This window comes from Nicotiana sylvestris, chromosome 5 (genome assembly GCF_000393655.2).
Source record: "Nicotiana sylvestris chromosome 5, ASM39365v2, whole genome shotgun sequence".
In the NCBI taxonomy this organism is placed as follows: domain Eukaryota; kingdom Viridiplantae; phylum Streptophyta; class Magnoliopsida; order Solanales; family Solanaceae; genus Nicotiana; species Nicotiana sylvestris.
This window is the reverse complement of record NC_091061.1, coordinates 32,351,874-32,364,729: the sequence shown is the minus strand read 5'-3', so window position 1 is coordinate 32,364,729 and position 12,856 is coordinate 32,351,874. Positions and strand designations below refer to the sequence as shown.

The following is a 12,856-nucleotide window of genomic DNA, read 5'->3' as shown; positions in this document are numbered from 1 at the left end:
TATCTTGTAGAAGAATGTTATAGACAGAATCAAGAGAAGGTAAAGGATGCATCATCAATAGATTGCTTCTAACACCCACATAAACCTCGTTTAATCCCATGAGGAATTGATGTACTTTGTCCTCTTCTCTTTCCTTTTGTAAACCCTCTTTAGCAGCACAATTACAAGAGTTTGCATGACTACTACTTATAACCTCCAATTCATCCCATATTTTCTTAAGTTTATTGAAATAAGAAGAAATATCAAAAGATCCCTGACATGTAGATGCTAGTTCTCTTTTTAATTCAAACACCTTAGTTCCATTTACTGTCCCATATCGATTATTAAGCTGTTTCCATATGCTCTCAGCAGTATCTGAGTATTGTACACTCTCAGCTATGTCTGGTGAAAGTGAGTTGGACAGCCACAATATGACCATATTATTGCAACGGTCCTATTGCATAAACTGAGGGGAATTTTCAGGAGGCCTAACACAGGTCCCGTCAATAAAACCAATTTTATTTCTAGCAGATAACGAAACAATCATACTACGCTTCCAACCTCCAAATCCATTCCCCGAGAACGGTATCGCAACAAGAGAAACCCCAGGTACATCAGAAGGGAGAAGGAATAACGGGGAAGATGGTTCAGGTGTGTAAACAGGTGAAGAAGATGAAGAGTTCATAGGAGGATCGAGACTACCCATATCAACCAGGTAATATCAATTACCAAATGTTCAGAAGAAAGCAACTCAATACTTTTCACACAATGAAGAAATCAAACTGAGGAACGAAAATACCATACTTCTTCGCGACCTGAAAAAGCAAAGGCCTTTAGCAGCATAAACCCTAGGTCTGACAAAGAAATCCTAGATTCTTTGATCGAGTTTGAAAATCCGATAAAAATGCCATAGAATCTTCAAATCAAAAGACCTCCTTGATAGAAAAGATAAAATCCACACCGAAACACCTCGAAATTTTCTCAAATCGCTGAAGACACAGATCTTTGACGAAAGCAGAAAAACACCACGAAATCGAACAAGGGTAATACCGGACGATGCAGGAGAATGAGAGCTAGCAAAATCCCTGCTCTGATACCTTGTTAACTAGCAAAATCAGAGGAAACGAAGGCTTCCATCAATGGAAGCCAGGGTTCGAGAAAGTTCTTCTGAGAGAGAACTTTTATTAACAGAAGATGCGAAAAATGAAAAAATATGTCGGGGTCCTTACAAATTCAGTCCAACAAGTCAAAAATAATAAAGAGCTAACTGAGCTAACTAAAACAAAGTTATATACATAAATACACATTTGGGCCATTTGAGCCTATCAGTATTATTCTTTCAGCTTTGGGCCTGAAGCCAAATATGCAGATAGTCCAACATCGTCCCTTCAATCCCAAAGTCAATAAACCGACAAGGGGTTGCTCAAATAGTCGGGTTCGAATCACCAAATAAGAAATCGCTCCAACACAGGGGAATAAACAAAAAAATTAAATTTAATTAAAAAAAAAAATCGACCAACCAGATCCAACTCATACCTAATTAGAATCGACATATTGTAACAAATAATGGGTAGAATCATAAATAATAGTATAGAATTGGATGCAACCTTATTGTTAATTCTAAGTTCTAACTTCAAAATGATTAATTATAAATGACTATTTAGTAGTATTTACAACTTGATCGAAAATTGAAGATGATGAAAAGTCAATTCCGAGATTTCACACACTCACTATTTATGTCCCTCCTCTTAATTTCTTCATTTATAATACTAGGAATTGTAGCACGATCGCTCCACTTATGTACATTTTTATTTTCATAATCTTTAAATTGTTCATGTCTATAGCTAGGTTTGCTGGTGCGGAGTACTTGTTATTTTATATGTTTGCTTGTTATTTCTTTTATATATATATATATATATATATATATATATATATATATATATATATATATATATATATATATATATATATATATATACGTGTAGGAGGGAGATTTTCTCTTTACATAGGATATATATTTTGTAGATAATGTTTTAATTAGGTCCCTCTCCTCGTATTGTAAATTTGTAATTATGTACAAAGATAAAGTCAATGTCAAACCTCGTGAGCTACTTCGAGGCAATTTTCTTGAAGAAGAAATAATTATTCAACTACCAATAGAATAAAAATCAAATTATTAATTATGATCATAAACAGTATGACAAATAGTTAAATAAAGAATGGGATAAAGTCGTAGATCATAAATATTTTGGTAACAATATAATCAACATACGCCACCTTCTTGATAAATTTTCTGACATGCATTAATATAATTGTCATTGAAGTGTACACTACTTGCAACTTAATCAAAAATGAAAGATAATATGAAAGTCAACTCCTGGATTTTACTAGTATAATATATATATATATATATGGCCATCTCTGTTGGTCCTTCTTCCAAAACTCTCAAGGACGCCGGGTTCTCCGGTTCAGTTAGTTCCATAGCTCGAGAATTTATACGCAAATCAAGATCGATAAAAGGGAACCAAAACTGGTTTCTTTCCAATGGCTATCCATCTACGTTCCAACAATCTGTTTCTCCTTTTAGCATCGGTATTATGTACGATTTCAATTAGTTGCAACTCTAATCCAGACGTAAGTATATATTCATCTGTACATCTCTCTCTCTCACTTTTCCCCTTCATACAAAATTTTCACAGCCTCGTATGCAATTTCATGCATATGAAGTTGTTAATTTAATTTATTGCACTATTAGTGTATTTTAACTGTTATGGCGTGAAATTGTCTTATTGTCAGGCTACTAGCTAGTCCTTTTTTTTAACGAACAATTAGTTATAGTTATCTTTTACTCCCTCCGTTTCAAAATGATTGAACCTATTACTATTTGGGGAGTCAAACAAATTTTTTTTACTATATTTGTAAATAATTTTTAAATATTTTAAATTATTAACTCTTGTGTTTTATAGTAATTTTTATGTAGTTTTTAAATATGTAAATTTTGTTTCAAAAAACTTTAAAAATCTATGTCGGAATTCATACTGAAAATTAGTCAATCTCGGGGGCAATGTAAAGAGGAGATGATGGGGCACGTGCACCCATGGTTTTTTGGTAAAATTAAATATTTTATGTATATATTTTCTAAATTAAAATTAGTATAATATTAACGGTTGGCACCCATGCTTCAAGAAGGTTAAATGGCACGCTTGGTTGAAGGTTAAGTTATTTACCAAAAGAAATAAGGATCAATCTTAATTTTTTTATCTTTTTTTAGTAGTACACCCATGTACTACAAATTCTAGATCCGCCTCTAGTCAATCTGACCCGTGTACTCTGAAAAGATTCATACAAACTAAAACATAGGGAGTATATATAATTAGGTAATTTGATAGTATAAAAATTCTTTTGAATTATCAGTTTACAAGTTTTAAACTTTTTCTTCCAACATTTAACTTATATCCGTTGACGTGTAATATAATTGCCTATAGTTGTTTTTTAAAAGATTCGATTAAAAAAAATTATATTGTCAGTGTACTTAAAACTATTGTAGCTACTAATATGCCTTATTTTTCAAGTTACTAAATCCACTTTTTTTATAGACAGAAGCTGAAGTTATCTTTTACTTAGGTGATATGACTGTATAAGTCTTTAAGCTGCCACTATATATAGGAGTTAAACCGTTATTTTCTCATTTCTAAACGTCTTGTTTCATATACAGTGGCATAATTACAGGACGCATTACCACAAGCAAGGAAATTGGATAAACCATGGTGGTGATTTGTACAATCGAAGATACGCCTATGGTGAAAAGAAAATTAGCCGTTGGACTGCTTCAAGGCTGAAACAAAAGTGGGAATTCAAAGCTGGGAAAGATATAACCGCGACGCCGGCAATATTCGCCGGAGTTCTTTATTTTCCGAGCTGGAATGGCAATATATATGCAGTGAGAGCTAAAGATGGAGTTCTTGTATGGAAAAAAAGTTTACCAGAATTGACTGGAATTAATGGAAAATTTAATGCTTCATCTTTGCCTAATGTGACAAGTATAGTTGCAAGAGCAACACCAACTGTTGTGATTAATAGGGATATGGTGATTGTTGGGGTTTATGGACCAAGTTTGGTTCTTGCTTTGAAAAGAAGTAGTGGAGATCTTATTTGGAGTACACAATTGGATGATCATCCTGCTAGTGTTGTTACAATGTCAGGGACTTACTACAAGGGGTAAGATGGATTTCATATCAAGTTTAAGTAATACGCGCTATGAGTATAATGACTTTTTACACTATCAGATTAGTTTTTTATCTGTTGTAGCAAATAATATATCTTATTTTCAAGATTACAAATTTTCATTTTAGGAGGCTTATCTCTAAATATTTTTGTTTGACCTGATAGCGTCAAAAAATATTTTAACTGACTGAAGTATATTAGTGAAACTCTTTTTATTTCTCTAGTTTTTTGCAATGGATTTACTTCTTTACTCAATGTGATTTGGATAGTATTCAACATTCTCTAGAAACAATTAAGGTAATAGTTCGATATTTCAAATAGCCAGAAAGGAAAAGCAAACGAGAGTATGAAATGCGTAAATGTATTATAAACATGAAATTGCCAGTGCACTGCTATATTCTGTGGAAAATTTTGTTGAGAAAAAAAAAGTCTGTTGGTGCTATTATTTTTGTAATAAAGAAACGTCTTTCAGAAGAAAATGTTATTTTAGTCAAATTCTCATATGTCAAACTTAGAACCCTTCAACATTAAGATTAATAAGTAACCTGTAGACATGGTATATTTCTTCAAATTTAATTTCTCACGCAACTATAATATTTTGCTTATTACGTATGATTTGATGTAAGTCAAATTATGGCCAAATGACACGATTTCTAATTGATTATTTTTTGGGCTGTCTGGAATCTGGATAGATCTTCCTCATTTTAGTTGTCCACGTAAATAATCCATATATTTCAAAAAGAATAACATAGTTAGGGGTGTTTATGGTTCGATTTGGATCAGTTTTTCCCGAAAAAGAAACCAAACCAAGTAAGTCGGTTTTCAAATATTAGAACCAAATCAAACCAATTAAGTCGGTTTTTTCTCGATTCGGTTTATGTCGGGTTTTCGGTTTTTCGGTTTTTTCGGTTATTTGTTGGTTTTTTTTTAAATATAAGACATACACTACCAAACACATATTTCGGCGACCACATTTTCAACGTAACACTATCAAATCAATTGCCCTTTGAGAAATCTATTATTTACCAAGATATATTGATGATAATTGAATCAAATAGTGATGAATAATTTAAGAACTCAATTAAAAAATATATTATTTTTAACATGAATAGATTCTTACACTTAACAAAAGAAAACTACCAATCAAACTAGAATGTAAAGGTAAAGAATTGTACTAAAAGTGCGAACGATTAACATTTACTATAAATTTTTTGAAATTTTGTATAAAAGTATACATATATATAGATGTAATAATGAATTTAAAATAATTACTCCTATATTCGGTTTGGTTCGATTTTTTTTTTATTAAAACCAAAACCAAACCAAATTTGATCGGTTTTTAAATTTCAAAACCAAACCAAACCAAAAAGTATCGGTTTTTTTTGGTCGGTTTGGTTTAGTTTTCGGTTTGGTTCGAGTTTTCGGATTTTTATGAACACCCCTAAACATAATTTATTTCAAAAAAAAATTGGCATCGTTAATGTAACATAATTTTTTTTATTCTTAATGATGAATTCTTAAAAGTTATATACTTTATGTATTATGATATATTTAAGATCATAAATTTAGGAAAGATATTAATTATACATATACTTAAAATCACAAATTTTCAAAGTGTACAAAGATTAATACAAATATGTTTGCAGGGCTTATTACATCGGAACTTCATCGCTAGAAGAAGGTGCTACAATTAACGAATGCTGCACCTTTCGCGGTAGCTTTCTCAAGTTAGATGTCAAAACAGGCAAAATTCTATGGAAGACCTTCTTGCTGCCGGACAACGGCGGAAAACTCGGCGAATACGCCGGAGCCGCCGTATGGGGAAGCAGCCCTTCCATCGATATCTGGCGAAACCACGTCTACATTGCCACCGGAAACCTGTATTCCGTGCCTAAACACATCGAGGACTGCCAAAAGGAGCAGAATAAACAAAACCAGACGAATCCGGACCCGACCCGACCCGACAAGTGCATTGAACCCGAGAACCACTCCGACTCGATTTTGGCCTTGGATTTGGATTCTGGGAAGATCAAATGGTACAAACAGCTTGGAGGATATGATGTGTGGTTTGTCGCATGCGGATTTAATTCGACGAACCCTAATTGCCCGATTGGCCCGAGCCCCGATGCTGATTTTGGGGAAGCTCCGATGATGCTAAGTGTGCTTGCTAATGGAACGAAGAAACGAGACATAGTAGCAGCTGTGCAGAAAAGTGGAATAGCATGGGCATTGGATCGTGATACTGGTGATATCTTCTGGACAACTGTAAGTCCTCCAAAACTTTTAATCAAACATAAATTATTCAGTCAAGTATGGTTACGTTCCAGAAGAGTTAGTAGCACTTCAAATTGATCACGAACAACTTCTCTTGATCACTCCTTGTTTTCTGCAATTCGAGGGACAATAGAGTTCTCCTACAAAACAAATTCCCTGTGATGTGTTGAATTTCCAATGAACTTCCATCATCAATGCAAATTGATTTTGAGGAAGGACGTTCCGTGGATCTTTAGAGAACCTAGGAACTATGTAGTTGATCCCTTCTTGTGATCATGTCAGCACTAGCATGGTTCGCTTCAGCCGTGTCATTAGCATCCGTATTCAGTGATGATCCTTCTATCTCTCACTAACATCATGATTTTCTCCATTAAGAAATGTAAAACGGAAGTGACAAAGTTATAATTTTAAGAGCTTAACTTATATACACAGTGTAAGTGAACTTTTACACTCAAAATCATAAAAAATATATCTACAAGTACCCTTCTAGAAAGTGAAATTTGTAATCTTGACAATAAAGCATGTTACTTGCTACAATAGGTACAAATGACCTAGCGCTAATGTAAAAAAATTCTTTACATCGTCAGTAGATATTAGTTAAAAACTAATTTATTTGCGGCTGCAATTTAGTTTGTAAAGAAGATTGCTCATGGTGCAATCATAAACTAATGCTAGTTTGCTAATATACTTGAGAGTAACCGATAATGTTTGTGATTCTATTTCGACTTTTCCTTCAAAAATAGAAGATAATGTAACACTGATGAAAATGAGATTGATGTATGTAGGAAGCCGGTCCTGGAGGTACGGCAGGAGGAGGTACATGGGGAGCAGCCACAGACACAAAGAGAGTATACACCAGCATTGTCAACAGTGATAACTTGAACTTTACATTGGTCCCATCCAAGAATGTGACCACAGGTGGAGCCTGGGTAGCAATGGATGCTAAAACCGGCAAAATTCTATGGACAACTGCAGTTCCAAACAATGGTAAATCAAACCCTGTAACAGTTGCCAATGGGGTGATGTTAGCAGGTTCACAAAATCCAACAGGTCCCATTTATGCCATTGACACAAAAACTGGGAAAATATTGTGGTCGAATGAGACTGGTGCAACTGTGTATGGGGGTATGTCAGTGAGCAATGGTTGCTTTTATGTTGGCAATGGTTACAGGTCTGGTATTGGAGTCTTTAATACTAACAACACTGCTGGAACTTCACTCTTTGCCTACTGTGTATATTGAAATGCCAAAGAATGTTTTACTATAATGTATGATGCATTTGTTGCAGACATAAAATAAATAGATGAATAAATAAATGTTCTGTCTCTGACAGTTTAAGAACATAGAGTTAATTTTTGTTTCATTTTTTACACTTGTTTAACCGATGGCAGCAAGTTATTAGAAGGGTTTCGAGTTTCTCATCTTAGTTATACACTCATTCCTCAACGTACACCAGCAAAGTATTTGATTAAGTTCTTGCCAGTATATAGCATGCGTTTTTGCTTCTTAGCATATGGATGACCATTCAAAGACTTCAAATTTTTTAAACGGTGTTTTCTAGGCCAGTTTGCACACACCTCAACTATTCCACCGGATGTTGCTACCTCAAACCAGCAAAGCCAGATACCCAGTATATTACCACAAGTGTCTGGGGTCTCAAAGATTCACAGATTGTGAAAATACCCGAAAGAAAATGAGGCAAAATAAAACATTAACTTTGGCATCTAACAACAAAATTCATTCGGCACCATTGAGGCTCACATTACTGTCAATTATGAGTAAAAAGTAATGCAACAATCAATATCTAAAAGCTTAAATAAAACTTCAGACATGCCTGAGGGCAAGATATTCAAAGGAAATATTTGAGTTCTTTCAAATTCTTCATTCCCTAATAACTCTATGAAAAGCATAAATCCTTCTTCACAGGTCTTGCACGCTCAAACCTGCAAATTCAGAAATGTATTCCAACTGTTAAATTCATGAGCTAAAGCAATATAAAATGAGCCACTACTAACAGGACTATCTGCATTCTTTTCAGCAAGTTTGAGTGGGTTAAATCAAGATAAAAAGGTGGAATTATACAGTGTTAAGATCCTACAAAATAGTGAAAGACACGGACATAAAGACATCACAGAGATTCTTTGTAATTTTGACAAGGATAAAGATATTACAGAGAAAATCATGATAATTGGCAAAAGTGTAGCAGTCAAAGAGTGCAAACCTGGAGGAAGTGATTGCTTCAACTTGTCAGCTTTCTCAAAGTCCGACACACACAGTGTGTAAAGGTACTTGGAGCAACGAACCTTGAACTTGACCATATCCTTGTTCTTCTTGATCTTAACAGTTCGTGCATCCTTCCTTCTGGCTGTGAGAAGGAAATCCTTGATCTCGTGGATTTGCTTTGGCTACAAATAAACGTATATTAAATGCTCACTGTGTCAAATTCCATAAAAAAGAACAAACAGAGCACAAAGAAGTCTTCAGCAGGCTAAAAATACAACATCAACTAATAAAATCTTCTGATGAAACATTTGAAACATAAGGGGAAGGGAAAAAAGAAATCACATCAATAGCATATTTTACAACCTAAGGATGGAATATAGAAACAAGAGAACAATTTATTTCACAAATTAAGAACTTTAGACATATAAAAATATTACAGAGGAGCAAGATAGTGGGTAAGATAATAAGAAGGAAAATTTGCCTAGAAGCTGAAATTTTGAGCATCGGAATGAAATTAGGATCAGTATAGAGTGGAAGAGTTATAGAGGATTCATATAGCCAAGGCCAAATAGTTTGCCGTTAAGATGCAATTGATTGAGATCAATTTATGCCACCTAACAAACTAGCACGATCGTCAAAGGTGAAGTAGGGCTAGTTTCACAGGATTTGACCTCTACACAAAATGAAAGAAACAAAAACTACTAACAATATCAGTGCATCCATATCATGAAGTTATTTTATTAAGCGGGAACAGCATTTGTCCTCTATATATATTCTGAATAACAAACTTAAAAATTCTTGATTTCAAAACTAAAAACTCACAATGAAATGGCCAAGCCTGTTCCAAAAGAGGGTAGAGCAGTTAAATCTAACATTCATTCTATGAATCTCAACATTTTAGCACTTCCCCGCAAAAGCTTTGAATCTTTATTAAAATCAACTACATACCCACCCCCACCCCTCCACACCCCTAAACCTCAGTCCAAGTTATGTCCAATTTTTTCCTTTCCTTTCTTTCTTTTTCTTTTGGCTCAAGGTCAGCTTGCGACCTCAACTATTCCACCGGGTCTACTACCCCCACCACCACAAATACCGGGTAAGGCAGCCCACCAATGCTTAGACAGATGGTAAGAAACCACCTAGTTTTTTTTTTGTGCCTCTATTGTGATTTGAACCTGAATTGTTTCCTTTTCTTTTCTGAATAATAAACTAAAAACTATCGTGGCCAAACATGCTCCAAAATAGGATTTTGGAGCAAACCCAATAAAGGGAAAAGGATTAAAACCTAACACTTCTTCCATAAAACAAAATTCGAGATTCATTACAGTTCAGAATCGTAAAACAAAGATGATATAATACAGAATAACTATCAGGTCAATATTCTAAAGCAAAGATACGTAATAGAAAAGTTGATACGTTACAGATGCAAATGAGAAGAAGATTGAAGAAAATGTACCATCTTTTGGGTTTCAAGTAGTGCCGAGGAGGAGACGACGGCGAGTTATAGATAAGAGGGGGAAAGGAGAGGAGAGGACAAAGCTGTATAAATATGCTAAAACCCTAGTCTCACTAACAGTGTATTTATTTTTATTTATTTAACTTTTGTCACGGGGTCAATTGCGCGAATTTTCACAAATGACCCTTTTTGAGGCTATTATTTAGATTTTGTCTCCATTTTGACCAATATTTAGAATTTGTTCCTTGCGATACACAATCAGTTAAATCAGAAATTTGAGCACAACTATAAATCATGATTGTTTGGACTTTGGATCATTATTCCCCGTCGTTTTATAATATATTGTATTGCAATGTATTGCATTGTATCGTATCGTTTTATGAATACAATGTTTAGAGAGATTGTATTATTTGTTATTGTTAAATAGTATTTTGCTGTTTGGTTTGACTGTATCGTACTGTAGTGTAACTGATAAGTTTACCAAAATACTCTCAATTGTTTAAATATTAAATTTATCAAAAAGTATGCATAAAAATAATTTTAAAAAACAAAACAGAAGAAGGCAAAAAACCTTAAGAAAGTAGAACAAAGGAGCAAGACAGAAGAAGGCAAACCAAAGGAGCTCAGCCAAGTAGAATTGAGTTAAAAGCACATTAGGAGAAAAAATAAAACAAAAGGCAGCAAAACACATTTAATGTTGACGGCAGAAGTTCTGGAAAAAAATAAAGTAGGTCATAGATTGGAGATTTAGAGTTAAAATAGCAAAAAAAAAAACTAAAGGATAAAATAGAATTGTGGAGTAATACCTTAGGGCATAACTGGAAAGAAAAATAGGAAACAATCCCACCACACCAAATCGGTTGTTTCAAGAAGGGCAACTTTTCATTATTTCGAAACAATAAATTTAACAATACAATACAATTAATTTTAATGAAACAATCAAAACAAATATTATTTTGGGATAATAATACAATATGATACAACGGGGAACAACCATCCAAACAAGTTGTAAGTCTTCCACTGATACTATAATAAATTTTCTTTGGAAACTTTAGACCAAAATTAATTTAGCTTGTATTTCAATATTTGTTCGCTTCTAACCAAACAACTATCATAATATTTTCTAACTTTTGCTATTAATTTGAGTGACATGAAACACTGTCATAAACTATAGGTTCATCATTTGTATGTTGGAGTTGAACAAAAAATATATGGAAACCACTAGCTATGTCTGCCCATAAGTAATTATTATAAAAATTGGCTAACTTATAAATATTATCAATATTAGCCAAATGCTATCAATATTAGTCAATTAGTTATTTGTAGCCAAAAAATATTAAATTTTTGCTTTCTTTTGAGTATTGCGTGTTGTTGGAATAGATTGGGTATATCTTAAAAAGTTTGAATCTCAATTTTGGGATGACTTGGTGGAGTTTTGAGGTGGTTTAATTGAAAAATTGAAATAGAAGGTGAATATGAAAAAGATGATACACTATGTATCATATGTCTAATATATATATCCATGTATACCTATGTGTGAGATACATGTTTGTCATGTGTCTCGGAAGAATTGTTTATGCTCGATTTTAACTACGAATTTTGATATCAAGCCAATTCAAATCACCTCCAATCTTGTTCAAATCTTGTATATTGCCTCATTTATATGTTATAAACGAATTCCAACCATACCCATTGAAACAAATCATTTGTTGCCTAATTTTTGTTAATATTTTATATCATTGATAATGAATTCTAACTCCAAAATTCACCTTCAAACTTTCTCAAATGTTATATATTATCTCATCTATGTGTTTTCAACGAATCACAACAATACTAATTGGAAAAACCTTTTTTTGCCTATATTTTTTTGAATTTTGTAAATCATTAGTACTTTTTTGGCTATTTTTGATAGCATAATAAAAATAATTAGTTATTGGTAAATAGTGTCTTTTTTAGTACATTGCTGTAAGATTCCCAAAATAAAAATTGCCTAGCACATTCAAATTGTGGACCGTCAATCAAAAACTTCTGCTAGGGGTGTCAATGGATATTCGAAAACCGATTAAATCGACCGAACCGTACCGCACCGAACCGATTTTTAGGTTTCTTTTTAAGAAACCGTAGGTAAATATATAGATCTATAACTGCGCCGATAATTAGGGTAGGGTTTTTATTTTATAACAATAAACCGAAAAAAATACCGAACTGTACCGAATAAATTTTACATGTAGAAAATATATTTATTTATAAGTTTAAAAATAATAATGCATTAAATTTTCTTTGGGCCTTGGAATTATAAAAACTATTACAAGCCAGCAAGTAATTAAACGCAAAATACTAATTCCTAAAACCTATTATGCTACTTCTACTTAAACTAAGTTATTTCAAGTATCTCTATTAGCAAGACACAAAGTATTCTAGCGATTATGAGTAGCAAACTACAATGTATTGAATATGTTTTATTTCATATAATTTAGATTTATCTTTTTGAATATTTAATCTTCTATAGACTTTATTCTTGAGTCCCAACTTGGTATATCTTTCAACCCGTGTGATTTAAATTTTCTTTGCTTTGTTTGAATTCTTTTACATTGATGTAGAATAGTTGATGGATCTATACTCTAGCCATCTTTCTTTTTTCTTTTTTAATTCATCACCCTTTAAAAATATCTAGAGAGTTTTGTTAAGTCCTCTAAAAGAA

At 33.1% G+C, this 12,856-nt stretch overlaps 3 protein-coding genes across 3 annotated transcripts; 2 read left to right on the top strand and 1 right to left on the bottom strand.

Moving 5' to 3' along the window:
- The first annotated feature begins 2,405 nt into the window (after positions 1-2,405).
- On the top strand, positions 2,406-4,330 carry LOC104231286 (uncharacterized). The gene is made up of 2 exons (XM_009784253.2): positions 2,406-2,613; positions 3,695-4,330. The coding sequence occupies exons 1-2, from the start codon at positions 2,524-2,526 to the stop codon at positions 4,199-4,201; spliced, it is 597 nt and encodes a 198-aa protein (XP_009782555.2). The 5' UTR covers positions 2,406-2,523; the 3' UTR covers positions 4,202-4,330.
- A 1,757-nt stretch (positions 4,331-6,087) lies between these two features.
- LOC138891202 (uncharacterized) lies at positions 6,088-7,819 on the top strand. The gene is made up of 2 exons (XM_070174324.1): positions 6,088-6,468; positions 7,263-7,819. Exons 1-2 carry the CDS (start codon positions 6,352-6,354, stop codon positions 7,716-7,718), a joined length of 573 nt encoding a protein of 190 aa, XP_070030425.1. The 5' UTR covers positions 6,088-6,351; the 3' UTR covers positions 7,719-7,819.
- A 351-nt stretch (positions 7,820-8,170) lies between these two features.
- On the bottom strand, positions 8,171-10,270 carry LOC104231285 (large ribosomal subunit protein eL38). The gene is made up of 3 exons (XM_009784252.2): positions 10,156-10,270; positions 8,698-8,881; positions 8,171-8,419 (listed from the first exon to the last, which is right to left on the bottom strand). Exons 1-3 carry the CDS (start codon positions 10,156-10,158, stop codon positions 8,397-8,399), a joined length of 210 nt encoding a protein of 69 aa, XP_009782554.1. The 5' UTR covers positions 10,159-10,270; the 3' UTR covers positions 8,171-8,396.
- Positions 10,271-12,856: the final 2,586 nt, after the last annotated feature.

Bases quoted from the DNA above. Each gene is read 5' to 3' on its own strand.
- LOC104231286 (XM_009784253.2), top strand. From the start codon at position 2,524: ATGGCTATCCATCTACGTTCCAACAATCTGTTTCTCCTTTTAGCATCG. The intron at 2,614-3,694 runs GTAAGTATATAT...TTTCATATACAG, and splicing joins GTTGCAACTCTAATCCAGAC to TGGCATAATTACAGGACGCA.
- LOC138891202 (XM_070174324.1), top strand. From the start codon at position 6,352: ATGATGCTAAGTGTGCTTGCTAATGGAACGAAGAAACGAGACATAGTA. The intron at 6,469-7,262 runs GTAAGTCCTCCA...TGATGTATGTAG, and splicing joins GTGATATCTTCTGGACAACT to GAAGCCGGTCCTGGAGGTAC.
- LOC104231285 (XM_009784252.2), bottom strand. The intron at 8,420-8,697 runs GTTTGCACTCTT...CTGAATTTGCAG, and splicing joins GAAGCAATCACTTCCTCCAG to GTTTGAGCGTGCAAGACCTG.